This window comes from Seriola lalandi, unplaced genomic scaffold (genome assembly GCF_002814215.2).
Source record: "Seriola lalandi dorsalis isolate HSWRI2012SDOR001 ecotype SW California unplaced genomic scaffold, Sedor1 jcf7180002054873, whole genome shotgun sequence".
NCBI lineage: Eukaryota > Metazoa > Chordata > Actinopteri > Carangiformes > Carangidae > Seriola > Seriola lalandi.
The window spans coordinates 832,925-846,868 of record NW_019525426.1 but is presented as its reverse complement, the minus strand read 5'-3'; the positions used below and the strand labels follow the sequence as shown (position 1 = coordinate 846,868).

Sequence of the window (13,944 nt, the reverse complement as noted above, 5' to 3'; positions counted from 1 at the left end):
CACCCTTCACCACTATGCTACTCCAATGAAAGGGTTTCTAAAAAAGAAAGAGCTGAACTGAAACTCCCACTTGTGCGCCACCGCTGAAGTACATAACCTGTTACAAATCGAACAATGAGTGACATGTCTTTTTAGCTGCAGCTCCTACTGAGTCTGATTCTCTGTGATACACAAGCAAAAGTGATATTCATAGCCCATTTTTTCACCGGCGTCTGAAGCCTTTTATTCATGAACATACCTTAGAGTATTCCCCACATGTGCATGAACCAATAAAAATACACGAACAGTATGTCCCCCCAAGTTTACAACTTAAGAATGTAGCTCCATGCAAAAATGAAAATCAAATATTGTACTTAGTGACATGAGTCTCAAAATTAAGGTTGGTATTAAATAAGACTTTACTTTTACTTTATTTAGATTTTATATCTATATGCACATTGTCAGGGCCACTGATAATATTCTAATTTTTTTTGCTGGATGTATCTGAAGGGAGTTAACAGTTTTTCATGTCAAATAGACACTCTTTTATGGTGGACAAGCTAGTGGGGTTTTCAGGCTTTACCGGTACATATATCAGAGTATCATCAGCATAGAAATGGTAGTTAATGTATATAATATAAAAGGAAAAAAATAATTGGTCCCAAAATGGAGCCCTGGGGCACCCCAGAATGTACTATGGCGGGGGATGAAACATAATCACCAATAGAAATAAAACATTTATGGTTAGAGAAACAGGAGGTAAAGCAGTAGTAGTAATTTGTATTGTTATTGGTTATTAAATCAGTGTTGCTATTAAAAATACTTACAGTAGTATATCTCACTTCATTCATCAGCCATGCTACTTTCTTAACCCTAACCTTGCTCTCTATTATTTTACAGTCACTATTTATCAGTCACTCCTCTTTCTCTCACCTGCCCTTCAACCTCGCATGTCCTGTCTTTCCCACTGTCCCTCCTTTCTGCTTCTTCCTCTTTGTCCTCTCCCGTGGATGTTCTCCAGATGCTGAAGTCATCCATTAACTGTAACCCACCTCCCTTCCACTCCTCTGGCCGCCCACAGTAAGCTGTGACTGAGTGTTATGGGGGGGTCTGATAGTGGCAAGCAATGGAGCGGACAAGTTATTACAGGACAGGCAAATAGAGGTCCGATGAAGCATGAAAACTTCCCTTCCCCAAAGCGCCACACACACACACACACACACACATACATACTGAGGGATATGCAGACTGAAGGACAGAAATGGAGACAGACAAAAACACATGAGTACAACAGAAATATATTTTATGGTTTCTTGGAAGAAGCCATAGAGACATGCAGAAGTTCTTAATGAGAAAAAGATAGGCAGGCTTATACAGTACTACACACACACATAGAGCCTGCCCATTAATGCCTTCTTTCTTTGTGCATGCTAACGAGAACAGACATATAGTACATGACAGGGCACAGCAACAGGAACAGGGTGACAGCATGGGACATGAATATTAATACTAGGATGCCGAAGGGATCTGGAACAGTCCTGTCGCAGAGCAGTTAACATGCTTTGCTTCCCAGCGTTGCTTGGCAGAGCAGCTTTCAATCAATCAATCTTTCATGTCCCACCAGGGGGAAGTTTGTTGGCAGCAAGGATTTATAAAAACAATAACACATAACAGAGGACAACGAGGGTGATCACACGCTAAAGTGAAGGGTGCAATTCCTAAGGTCTCAAGAGAGTAGAGGTCTAGGATGTAGATGAAAATGCTGAATTAAAGTTCAAACAGTTCAGTTGAATTTTAAAACCAGCCACAATAAATGAAGCTCTCAGTCTTTTGGTTTAAAAATGTTGGCAGCCTGAAATGATTGCATGAAGGCAATTGCTCAAAAGGCTTTGGCAGTGGGTGTAGGTCAGAGCGATAAAGTATTTCATTTGCCGCAAATACATTGTGTCAAGCAAGCAACCACCTAATGAAAAATCCACTGTCCTCAATGGGAGGACACTGGACCTGTACAGACTTTGGTCAAATGCGGTGAAAACTTCAAATTTTTCAAGGTCTCTGTTAGATAAAATACACCTTAATGTTTCACAGGTTCTTAGAAGGGATGCCTGCATCAAAAGCCATTTATCAGTGTTGCCTGAGTTACTGCTGGTCTCATCTGTAAGATACAGCACACAAACAAACACCATACATCTCAGGTGCAATAGTGAAAACATGCGAGCGGGGATAGAGGTGAGGCATGGACTCCATTTATGCGTGGAATTAAAGTTTGATCTCTATCTGGGCGTCTTATCTAGGTAAAGAAGATTGGATGTTAATGGAAGGTGCTTGAACACTATCAGAATGTGACTGGGGGAGACTGACCACCTCTGGTGTTGATCAGGCTGGCAGAGTGATTGGATTGCAGTAGACAGTGTCCACTCCTGGGTTGGAAGTGAAATCACTGCTGGCCTTTGCTCTGCTACTAGCCAAGATGATTCACTAAGAAGAAGAAAAAAAAGCACAATTTTCATCTCCAAAATCAACAAGAAAACAATGAAACATTCACAGATGTGGCAAAAAGCAATTGCTGTAACAATCACCTTTTTGTTTTCACATACCTTCTGTAGAGAAGGTCTGTACAGTATCCCCACCTCACCTGCATGTTTTTTGTTGACAATAGATGAACCTCCTGCCTCCTCACCCACTCACCTACTTTGCATAGTGTGCATAAAAAATGTGACCAAATCGCAATGCAGGCAGAATGCAGGCAAGAAGAAAGGGAAAAATTGCCAGGAGTAAATGCAGCGGAGTGAGTGTGTTATATTCCGGATGCAGACTCAGGTTTCATAGCAGGTGTAAATTGGGTCAGAAAGACAGTAAAAGTGGGATAGTTTCAGTCTTATAATCCTTTTTAGCAAAGTTTATTGCGACCACAACCACCACAGTCACTTTTAAGAGTTTGTTTTTCACCATCTTGATTCCACTCTCTGGTATTGGAGTCTGAAGTGAGTAGAGTGCTCCAAACAACCCACAAGTTGCCGTTTGTAGTCCCCCACCCCCACAATTTTTTTTTCAGATTCCTCCACCATGTGGCATGGGTTTAGTTAGCTCACTCTGGACCAGGATGAAAGGATCTCTGGGATTTTGTTTGTATTGCTGTTTTTACGCGTGTGAGCATCAGAAAGCAGTCTGTGTGTGAGTGTGTTTGAACTTTACCTTTGAACTTACTGTAAGGTATGTTCATGAATCTATGTGCCTAGCAGGCGTGCACTCTCTGTGTGACTGTATGTTAATTACACATGTGTGCATCTCTTTGTGGGTATGTTTGAAGCCAGATGGCCCCTAACGCAACACAACACTCAACTCAATACACACCCTCCCCCCTGCTCTGGATGCCCGCCCAATACTAACAGATGAAGTGTGTATGTGTGTGTGTGTGTGTGTATATATATATATATATATATATATATATATACATGTGACCAAGTAAAAATGTGAACTGTCTGCCCCCTAGTGGTTTTCTTCTGTTCTCTTCTCTTCTCTTCTCTTCTCTTCTCCTCTCTTCTCTTCTCTTCTCTTCTCTTCTCATGTTCCCATCATCTATATGGAACTTAATGTGCTGTCACTGGTTCTGCACCTCATTTTATCACTCTGTCGTTGTGGGCGTAGCTGTGGCAACAGGGCTGCTAAATCTGCCAAATGATCCAGCAGCCCCACACCTGTAATTAACGTCAGACAAAGTGACTCTGCAATAAGGGGAAGCGTGTGCTGTGACCAACCTCCATCAGCTGAAGACAACCACACTCGACACGTAGCAGCAAACCCCGGAATGCTGAAGCCAGGGAATGATTATTTCGCCCACCCCACCTCCTCACTTTGGACTTTTTTTTAAAGATGGCACTTTGTGAATGTGAAATGAGCCTTCAGTGCATAGGGAAAGTACAGCACATCTGTGCAGCCCCTATCTTTTCCCCCAGGAATGAGCCAGAGGGGGGAAATATCTCCATTCCCTTTATTCAGAGGCGTTTTAAGTGTGGCAATTAAGATATGTGGAGTCTTTTATTAGCCTGATTTCTTTTCATTTTATTTTGCTCATTCATCTTTGAATAAGCGTATTCTGACAGTTGTTAGTTAGCATATTCAGTGGCAGGTAGCCAATCAGGATAAAGGAATGCGGCCCCATTTAAAAAAAGAAAAGAAAAAGCTTGTATCTCAGCAACCTAATGGCATGTTTGCTGTTGATCTGCGGCATAGTTTGATTAAAGACAGACAAAGGAGTGCTTCAGAGCTTGTTTTAATCACTACATGCTCAATAGCCTATTGTGCGCTAACATCGGCCCTCACTTTGCTTCAGTTGCTGCATACAGTTTTCTGTGTTAGTGGGGCGCGTATGTGTGCACCAGTGTTCTGTCTCATCTTGGTCTGTGTCTCTCCGTGGATTCAATGGATTTCTGTTTTCACTTGACTTCAACTCAGATCTATTGTGATGTGAAAGCTTCCTCTCCTGTTGCTCATGGGCTGTGCTGCAGTGTAATGTAATCTTGGGGTAGTCTTTAGAAGGTGGTGTTTTCTAAATTAGTGTCAATGAGTAAAACACACACGCACACACACACAAATGTTTAGTTATGTATGTAGAGATAGTAATTTAGATTTTACCATGTGGACAGTCTCATGAGGAATAAAAAAATAGATACAGTTATTTAATTGATTAATTTGAGTAAGATACTACTTGGATTTTTAAGACAGTTGCCAGGGATGTTAAAGGCGAATAACAATATCAACAACAAAAAAAACACTGATAATGATATATTTGTTTTTTGACATTGACATACACCATAACCAAGATGCTCTATTCTGTTTCACTGTGACTTAAAGATGAAGACATGTACACAGTTCTACAGCGGACAAACTACATCATGTAATTGCCACACACTGTTTCAAAATTACATTTTTGCCTGGTATGACCTCGCTACACCCTGACAACCACAGAACTACGTTTAGCTCCTTTTATTTCACACAGAAGTAGAAGAAAAAAGGAAACTGTCAAAAAAAATGAGGATTTGTTGCCAGGTTTACAAAAGATGGCACAAGAAGAGAAGAGAGCAACACTAAACGGGATGTAGGCAGAAAGAGTGAATTCCTGGTTGAAGGCATACAGCAGGGGGTCTGGGTGACTCAGCCTCTTTTAATAGATTTAAGGCTAGTTTGGAACAGCGTGTGTGAAGTTAAATGTCTTTAGTCTGCGATTGAGGAGTGTGCACATGTAAGTTGAAAAGACATAATATTCATCTCCTTGCTCCCTCTCCCTTTAGACATCCACATCTGTTTCTAGCTTTATCCTCTTCAACTCCTCTCATCTGTCCACTGTTGTGCTGCCTGACCTCTCTGCGTCCCTATAATTCTCTCCTCTCATGCAGGGGTAATAAGATTGATGCAGGCGGGAGATAATGAAATGCAAAAAAAGTGGTAGACTATTGGAGAAAGAAAGGCAGTGAAAGAGGGAACAGGATGGGATTGTGCAAAATAAAAGTAAGAGAAAGTGGAGAAAGATTGAATAGAGATTCAATAGGTTTTTTTTCCGCCATTGATAAGCATTCTATTGAGTGCATAATCCAGGCTGAGTGCAGTTGTTGTATATCATAAAGACATGGTACATGTCATCTCCATGTCAGTAAATTACCAACAAGAGGGGAGCAGAGTGGGATAGAGGGAGGAGAGGAGAGGGAAGAGCTCTGGAAAGCACAAAGCCGAGGGGGAGGGAGAGGAGATATTAGAGGAGAAACAAGAGGGGGTAACAAAAGGCACCAGCCGTGGTGGAGCAGAGGCGAGAGGGGAGGAGAGGACAGGGGAGGGGAGAGGATGAGATGGAGAGATGTGGAGAGGAGGCACTCTCATGTAATTAAAGTGGCCTAGTTGAAAGGCTGCACCTTGCCCCCCTCCCCAAGCCTCCACACATGGCAGGTTTATGAAGACAGTATAGAAGGGGTGCGGTTAGAGGTGCCAGCGTCCCTGGGAGAACTGCAGAGTTAGGTTTTTAATGTGGAACACAAGTGCATCTATGTGCAGACCCCTTTTTAACAAGCAGCTTCACCCAGAAATACTGGGTGGGGTAGTGTTTCCCCCGTCAAGATGTTTTGAAATTCCTGGTAATTTCCCTTTATCTCTCACTGATCCGCCCACAGAACAAAAGCCAAAACTCTCACACACTGCTAGTATTTTAGAAAAGTTACATAATAATGAACATTATTAAAGACTCAATTCACAACCTTGTTTGTCCCTCCTTTCAAAATCACAGCAGCAAAGTCAACAGTGTAGCAAAACCTCAACAACTTGGTTCAAACTCAAGGCAAGGTCAGGCCATCAAAAGAAGCCCACTGTCGTTTAGCTAGACCATGCCTGTATTGTTTAAAATATCAATACTGTTATCTTTTTGCATATAACTGAATAGTCAATGTTAAGTCAATATGGTCAAGTTTGCATTATTAGTGAAAGAAGCTTTTAGCTAATTATTGTAACCATTTGTCTAATAACTATGTCAACTGTTTATCAATTAGCTACTATAGCCATTTATTTACTCTCTTAGCTAATTCAACCATTATCCTTAATATTGTTTTATTAATCATTTATCTATTACTTTAAGCTTTTAACTATTTCAACAGTTTATATATCTGTTGAAACTTTTATCTAGCTTTTTCCACTTTGGAATTCCTCCAGTCCTCTGTCGACTGCAAAAGTACCCTATGGGGTATTAAGTACTCCTGGTTGGGAATCAATGACCTGCTTCAAAAAGAGTTTGAAATTTAAAGTTTGAAAGTGCGTTCAAGTTCATTGATTTGAATCATCTGTCCTATACCTAAGTTAGATTACCCTCTTTGATCTTGAAGTGTGCAGATATGTTAATCTATAGAATTTGAAATAAAAAGACTGCATCAGACTTTGGAGCGTGTGACTTTTTCCCCCTTTTTCCTTTGATGTTACTTAAACACAACATCTGGTCTTGGCTTAGCTATCCAGGACTTTGATGTGTGAATCCATTCTTTACAGAGATGAAATTTGCTTTTAAAAGCTAACGCCAAGATTCGCAGATAGAAAAACTAATAGTTTTATCCTGAGTGCATGTGTCCATAAGGTGCTGGTGTGTGATTCGGTCTCTTTCTCTTTTTCCCCCCGTCTTTTCATCTCTTGTGTGATTTGAAACAGCCTTTCAGGCCTCTATTGCTAATGTACCGAGTAGGCTGCCATTGTTAATGTTACAGCATTATGAGTTCCTTTTGTGTGTGTTATTCTCTGCTCCCAGAGGCCTGCACTGAAACCTGATAGGCAGCATAGGGTGGCAGCGGTGGGACCTCTTTATTTGTGCTTTTTTTACTAGGTAATTATGGAAATAATTCTTCTTTGTTTTGGCCTTTCTCTGCTGACAGTCCAGTTCATAATTAATTGGTAGCATGAAAGACTGGCCAATTTTAAATCACAAGGGAGGGGTCGAGGGGGCTTGTTTTATTGGCCGGTGCCGGGTTGGGGCGGTGGGCGGTTGGAGCATCTGAATTAGATTAGATTTAATTAAGGCATAGGGCCCCTGACTACACATTGGTTCATAAATAGGCTGTTTGCCAAGCTGGGAATTCAACAGTGTGTGCACACACATACACACACAGCTGAAGACTCCTCAAGGCCTTCAAGGTCAGGTAGACAGGGGAAACATGCAGCATGGTGTCTGGATGAAAGAGAGAACATGCTGAAAAAAACTCCTCCTCTAATGATATCTTGCTGGTTTGTCCACACAAATGCTCTGACAAATACTGAGCTTTTAAAATCTCTCTAACCCCCAGCACCTTCTTCTTAAAGGAACAGTTTGATAGTTGGGGAAATACACTTAACTCCTGAGAGATAGATAAGAAGACTGATACCACCCTCATGTCTGTCCATTAATTATGAAGCAGCTGGATAGCTTAGCTTAGCATAAAGACTGGAAACAGGGGAAAACAGCTAGCTTCAGTCTGTCAGACGGTGACAAGATATGCTTACAATCACCTCTAGAGCTCACTCTATAACATGTTTTATCTCACTTGTTTAATCTGAATTAAAAAGATAGGGTCTCCTCTCATAGGCATTTTATTTGACAATGTAGATCAGACCTGTAACTCCCTTTAACATGGTCACACTGGTTGACTTTTTGCGCACGTTCGGTTTGATTCTCTGCAGCCCTGTAGCTCTAGCTTGTACATGTGGAGGGAATCTCTGTGCTAAACACAATATCCCCCAAGAGCCTGTAAGTCTATGTAAGCTTGGAATACTTCAAAAAGCTCCAAAAAGGCTTGCCTGCTTTGCAGTTTCAGGGGATCTAATCCTTAGAGATGGAAGCATTTTCAGACTATTGATTCAACCCCGAGATATCTCGTAATGGTCATTTCCTGGCAAGCTTTCTGTGCAATATCCTCAACTGTCAGTGTGATGGCTAGTGGACAGAGATGTGAGTTCCTTTAACTATATTAGCCTTTAATACACACAGTGTGTTGAGGAGCATCACAAAAACCTCAAACACAGAACATAGAAAGTGTCTCAGTGAGTGTTTTGAACCTTTTATGAGGCACACAGAGGTTTGATGTTTACAGGCCCCAGAGGCATTAGTGTAATTTGAACTGAAACAGCAACTGTAAAATACTTTTATGTAACCCATTCCTCATTAGCACATCCTCTCTGCAGATCCGTAATAAATAGGATTCCTTCCACTCTCCCTCCCTCTCTCTTTAGTACAACAGTACTGTCTGCCGGTAAGCAGCTGAAACACCATTTACATGAGCGTCACCCCGAGTGCCTGATTGAAATTCTCACACTGTAATATCAGTCAGCGGAAATGTTTAAGCGCTATTCCCTCATCCCATCTGGAATAATAAGATGCAGTGCTCTCTGGCATTACACTAGTCCCTTTCCTCATTTCAGGCCAGCGAGTTGGCTGCTGTGTGTTTCTTACTGCTGGCCACAGCTCTCATCGTGAACATTCCCCGGACTACTAAGTAGTTTGCAGACTCCCCCTTTCCCTGTGACAAACATGGTAATCTGTGACGGCCCCTGGTGCCTTCTCTCATCTTCAACGCTGAACAACTCAAGTCGTGTTTTATCTAAAGCTGCTGTAAGCTGTTTTGCCCTCACAAAGAATTATTTAGCCTCTCTGTTCTTTCTCTTTATTCATAATAAAGAGTGGGGTCCCTACTTTTAAATTGGGTCCCTACTTTTCAAAAGTAGCCTCTGCTCTGTACAAGATGCTGGAGCTCTTGGGGAGAGTCTGTTTGCTGTTTTGCTTATTATGTTGCGCTGTCATCTCCAAGAGAGGCTGCCTCTACTGAATCACACAGAACACATTTCAAAATGAACCTGAAAACAATTTACTGCTTGATATTCATAACCGTCCACTTCACTCCCGTCTTCATTCCCTTGGCTCTGCAACTCCACAACTCATCCTTCTGTTTCCTCAACCTCCTGTTCCGTTAAATTGTTTACCCCGTCTCCATGCTTCCTTCCTCCATTCCCCTCTGTGTCTCCCACACTACTGACTCTTTTCCCCAAGCTCCGGCATCATCCCATCATCAATTTGCTCGTCATCTCCTTCCTCTCTCCTACAGAAGCTCCTGGACAGGACTTTGTGACACTGGACTACCGTCTGCGCTACTACCCCAGCATCACGTACGCCGTCATCGGCAGCGCCGTCATCTTCGTCCTGGTGGTGGCATTGCTGGCCTTGGTGCTGCATCACCAGAGGAAGCGGAGCGTCCTGCTGCCCAGAGGCGTAAGAGGGAGCTCACATCATCACCACCACCACCACCAGCCCCTGCTGCTGTCCCGTCTGGTCATCTTGGACCGTGGCCACGTACATCCCGGAGGTCCAGGTCTCTCCCCCGGCTCCCCCACCACAGCGGGCCAATACAGCTCAACTCCTCAGGCCCTGCAGCTGCTGTCTGGGACCCTGTATCGCTCCGGACTCTCCATGGACTCACCTCCGTCATACTCTCAAGCTGTTCTTGATGCCAGGTGAAAGGAATAATGATTCTAACAGCTGTATGGAGGTTAATAATCTTTAGTCTATAGCCATAAAGATTTGCACTGTGAACCAGGACTAAACCAAATGCAGAAACCATGGTGTTGAAAGTTGCAAATAACAACTCGAGTAAATATAAGCTAATTTAGTATATTAATACAAGATAATAAAAGTGTAATTTCATTCGCTCATTGGCTAATTTGTCTCATACATTTAATTTTCATACATAGCAAAGAATGCTATTTGAAATATCAGCAGGGAAAGCACAAACACAATCAATTAATCCTCTAATCTATTAGTTACTCATTTACTCATATACTCATTTATTTAACAAACAAGAATGCTGCTGTTTAAAAAGCTCATCATAAGTTACAAAAAAAAACAGAAACACATAGTATTTGCTAAAATATCTAAGTAATATTGATGTTGAGCAAGATAATCCTATTTAAAACATCACTATGCTTGCTTTTGTCATGTTCAGAGTTACTCAAAATGAGTAGCAATCATAATATAGTGGGAAAGAAGTCAAATGGAAAAAAAATCATGACTGAAAAAGCTTAAATGAAGATAACTTAATCAAATAAGCAAAAATGAGAATTGCACTGGGTCACAGGTGTCCTTAAATGATGACAAGCTCTTATATAATCAGATTATTTTCTAAGAAAGGGGGGGTACATCCTCAGTCTTTGCTGGCTGTTATATAGTCATTGTTCAGTCCTTATGCAATACATCATGAACCTGACATCATATCCTTCGTCTATTTCTTTCTTCTGTTTGTCCCCAGTCGGCCTCCCTGGTTTGATCTCCCTCCTCCTCCATACCTCCCTGATGGGGAGCTTCCATCAGAGGGCGAGCTGCCTCAATACGAGGGCCCGCAAGACCCTTCAAGCCGCCCTCCAGCATGTCCCACTGCACCCTCTACACCGCGAACTGTGGCCTCAGGCACACAGCCGAGTTCCAGCTCCAGAGAAGAGTCTGACCAGCTGTAGCCACTCTCTTTTTTAGACTGATAATAGTGAGAACTTAAGAGACCGCAGGACTGAAGGGCCCGACTGCAGGGTCGCGTGAGACCGGGACAGTCCACAACAAAGACCTGCTGAGCTGCGGAGATTCAACAGGGACTGAGAGACTGAACAGCATCTTCAACTCACTTCCAACACATTGGCTCACTGAAGCACTGGACTGAGACCAGCTTCCCCCTGCTACACTGATCTTGTTTGCTGGCTCCCCCTGCTGGGGTCATGGCTGCACTACACCTTGATTGGTTACATATTCAATCATCTGTCATCAGTTCAGTGTTCCCGTTGAAGAGGTGCTGTGTATGAGTATGTAACAGTGACTCCAATCTGTGTGTCCAAAGAAGTAGGAGTAAACTGCCACTCATTAACATCATATATGATGACAGCAAAATGTGGCAACACCTGAAATGGTCATTGTGTTGTAGTATAATCAAGCTAGAGTGGCAGCACCTGGAGAATTGAATGAAAATGATGCAGCATTTTGTAATATTCCTCACTCTACTTTACTCTACAATATTTTCCATTGTACGGTTTATAAAAGATTTTTATTGTGTTTAAATTGTAAAGTACCTGAATACTAGATAAAATCTAAACTGTTAAGAATCAGTGGTACATGTGATGATTAACTGTACTAAGAGAATTTTAGCAATGACATGTTGTTACTTGTTGTCACTGTTCTTACTCTCACTGAACTTTAAGATTATTTCAAATTGAAGACAGTACAATGTAAGACTTGTGTTGCGTTTAAGAACTTAACAGAAACACATGCAGCCCAGTCTGAGGTACCCAAACATTTAAACCTGTTTCCTCATTGTTGATGTGAACGGGGGAACTGATTATGTGGCCTGTAAAAAACACATTTTGTGTCTTACTTGGTGGTACTTAAAGCAAGAGACATTTCTAAAAGTCAGTGGAGGTTTTTGTGCCGTTTTTCACAAATTATTTTCACAGTATTTCTTGTTGTCATTTGGTTAAATTCCAGCTAAAAATGTTAGAAGGACCATTGAGATTTCATTAAATGATGCTTGGCAAAGATTACACAAGTATATGGTATATGTCTTTACCAAGTGAGTTTCATCTATCATTCCTCTGAGCAAAAGAAACACCTCTGCTGGCAAAGATAACATTGTTTTATTACATTTCTGTCTGAATAACAGACCAATAATGTTTTTTTTTTTTTTTTTTTAAAGACAAAAAGAAGTAAACACAAAGGATTTTGTTGAGGCCTTATTCTGTGCCAGTTTGGCCTTTAGTGCCTTTATATGTGATGTGTTTTGGGCACAAATAGCTTATTTAAAGCATATATAACATATAAAATGATCTCCTTTCACATCAGATTGTTCAAATTCTGCTGGAGATGTGTTAATGGAATAATTTGTTAACTTTGGCTGCACTTCATTAAGGATTATCATCCTCAGAAGCATTGAACAACAGCTGATGAAATCCATAACTGAAGGATCTGTGTTATAAATGTACGATTGTCTTTTGGTCTTTGCTCATTTCAAAGTGGTTTGTTTGACACTGTACATAGGAGATAGGAAAGTAAAGAAATCTATTTAAAAGTAGAAATGTGCTTAGAGTTTAAAGTGAGAGATGAATGTGTAACAGTAAAATGTAGTTGTGCTTTGCCTCTTAGTTTTCCTCTAGAGCCAGCAGTGATGATGCTGGCACAAGTCAACCAATCAAACCAAAGATAATCATTACTGGCCTTTTCTCCAAGGATATTAGCCTCCAAAGGAATGATTATGTGTCACAACTGTCTGTACCGTTATTGTATTAAAATGTGCAAAGGTTTATTGAGTCAAAAAGAATTCATGTTATTTGCTGTAAAACTGGAAAACATTTCTCAGGAGAAAATTGATGTTCTGTTGTTTATATCTTCGTTTTATTTTAGGAAAGTTTAAGATCAAATTCCATTTTTTCTTTTCCTGATGTTTCCCATCATTATCCACTGTACTCTGTACATTGAAAGTAATATAAATTTGTGACTCAGATCTGATGTGTATGAGTCTTCCTGGAGATGTAATGTTAAGTTATCAAAATTTTGTGGCACAAATTTATATTTATATTGTGGACATTTTTCTAATCTTTGTATTTTGTGAAATATTGGTTAATTTAACCCTCTTAAGCCTTGAACTGTTCTGTAAATCAAACCATGAGAGAGGTTTACCGTAGAGGGGTAATCTCTGTCTCTGTGATGGAGCTGTTAACAACTCACAGACGTCTGATACATGAGAATGGAATCAACCAAATGCAGCTTTTATTGTAAAGAGCAAGAGGCTGTAAAGCAATTATCATTTAGTTAGGAACCTCTTGAGTCTCCTAATGTACCCCCATTTCCCCTCCACACACTACTGTTATATTATGGCAGAGCCCTGCAGTTCTCCATTTCCACCAATAGATGTCACAATGTCACCATAATGGACGAAACTCAGAGCAGAATCGTCCAGTGTGCTAAACTGAAGCTCCTCTTTTCTGTCTTGCTATATTGTATATGTCAAGTTTTGGTTTTGTCAAAAATAGTTACTGATATTGATTTCGGTGTAAAAAAAAAAAAACAAACAAAAAAAACCATTCAATCTCATATCTGCATATATGTTGGATTCATGGCAACTATCTACATCACTGACATCAATTTTTGTGAAAAGATGACTGACTGTGTACTATCTCACTAGTCGCCCCCTATTGTAATTGTAATGTCCCCCCTTCCCCTAAACGAAACCCTGCATCTCATCTTACCCCTCCCATCCCAATATCCGCATCACATTATGATACATCAGATAACATATGATACCATCTCTGACAGCACAACACCCATCCCCTCTCCTTTCCTTCCCATCACTCTACCTGCCCCTCGCTTCCTAATAGTCCTTTATCCCAGGCTCATCTTTCATCTTCTCAACCTCACACATCCCGTAATTTTCACTCCCCCCC

At 41.1% G+C, this 13,944-nt stretch overlaps 1 protein-coding gene across 2 annotated transcripts in view; it reads left to right on the top strand.

The window, feature by feature from the left end:
* ldlrad3 (low density lipoprotein receptor class A domain containing 3) overlaps positions 1-13,004 on the top strand; it is a 75,016-nt gene extending 62,012 nt beyond the window's left edge. For both annotated transcript variants that reach the window (XM_087179839.1, XM_023428354.2), the window contains exons 5-6: positions 9,579-9,984; positions 10,776-13,004. In XM_087179839.1, the coding sequence (XP_087035965.1) occupies positions 9,579-9,984; positions 10,776-10,980 (611 nt within the window). In that variant the 3' untranslated portion in view covers positions 10,981-13,004. The remainder of the gene's footprint in view (positions 1-9,578; positions 9,985-10,775) is intronic.
* Positions 13,005-13,944: the final 940 nt, after the last annotated feature.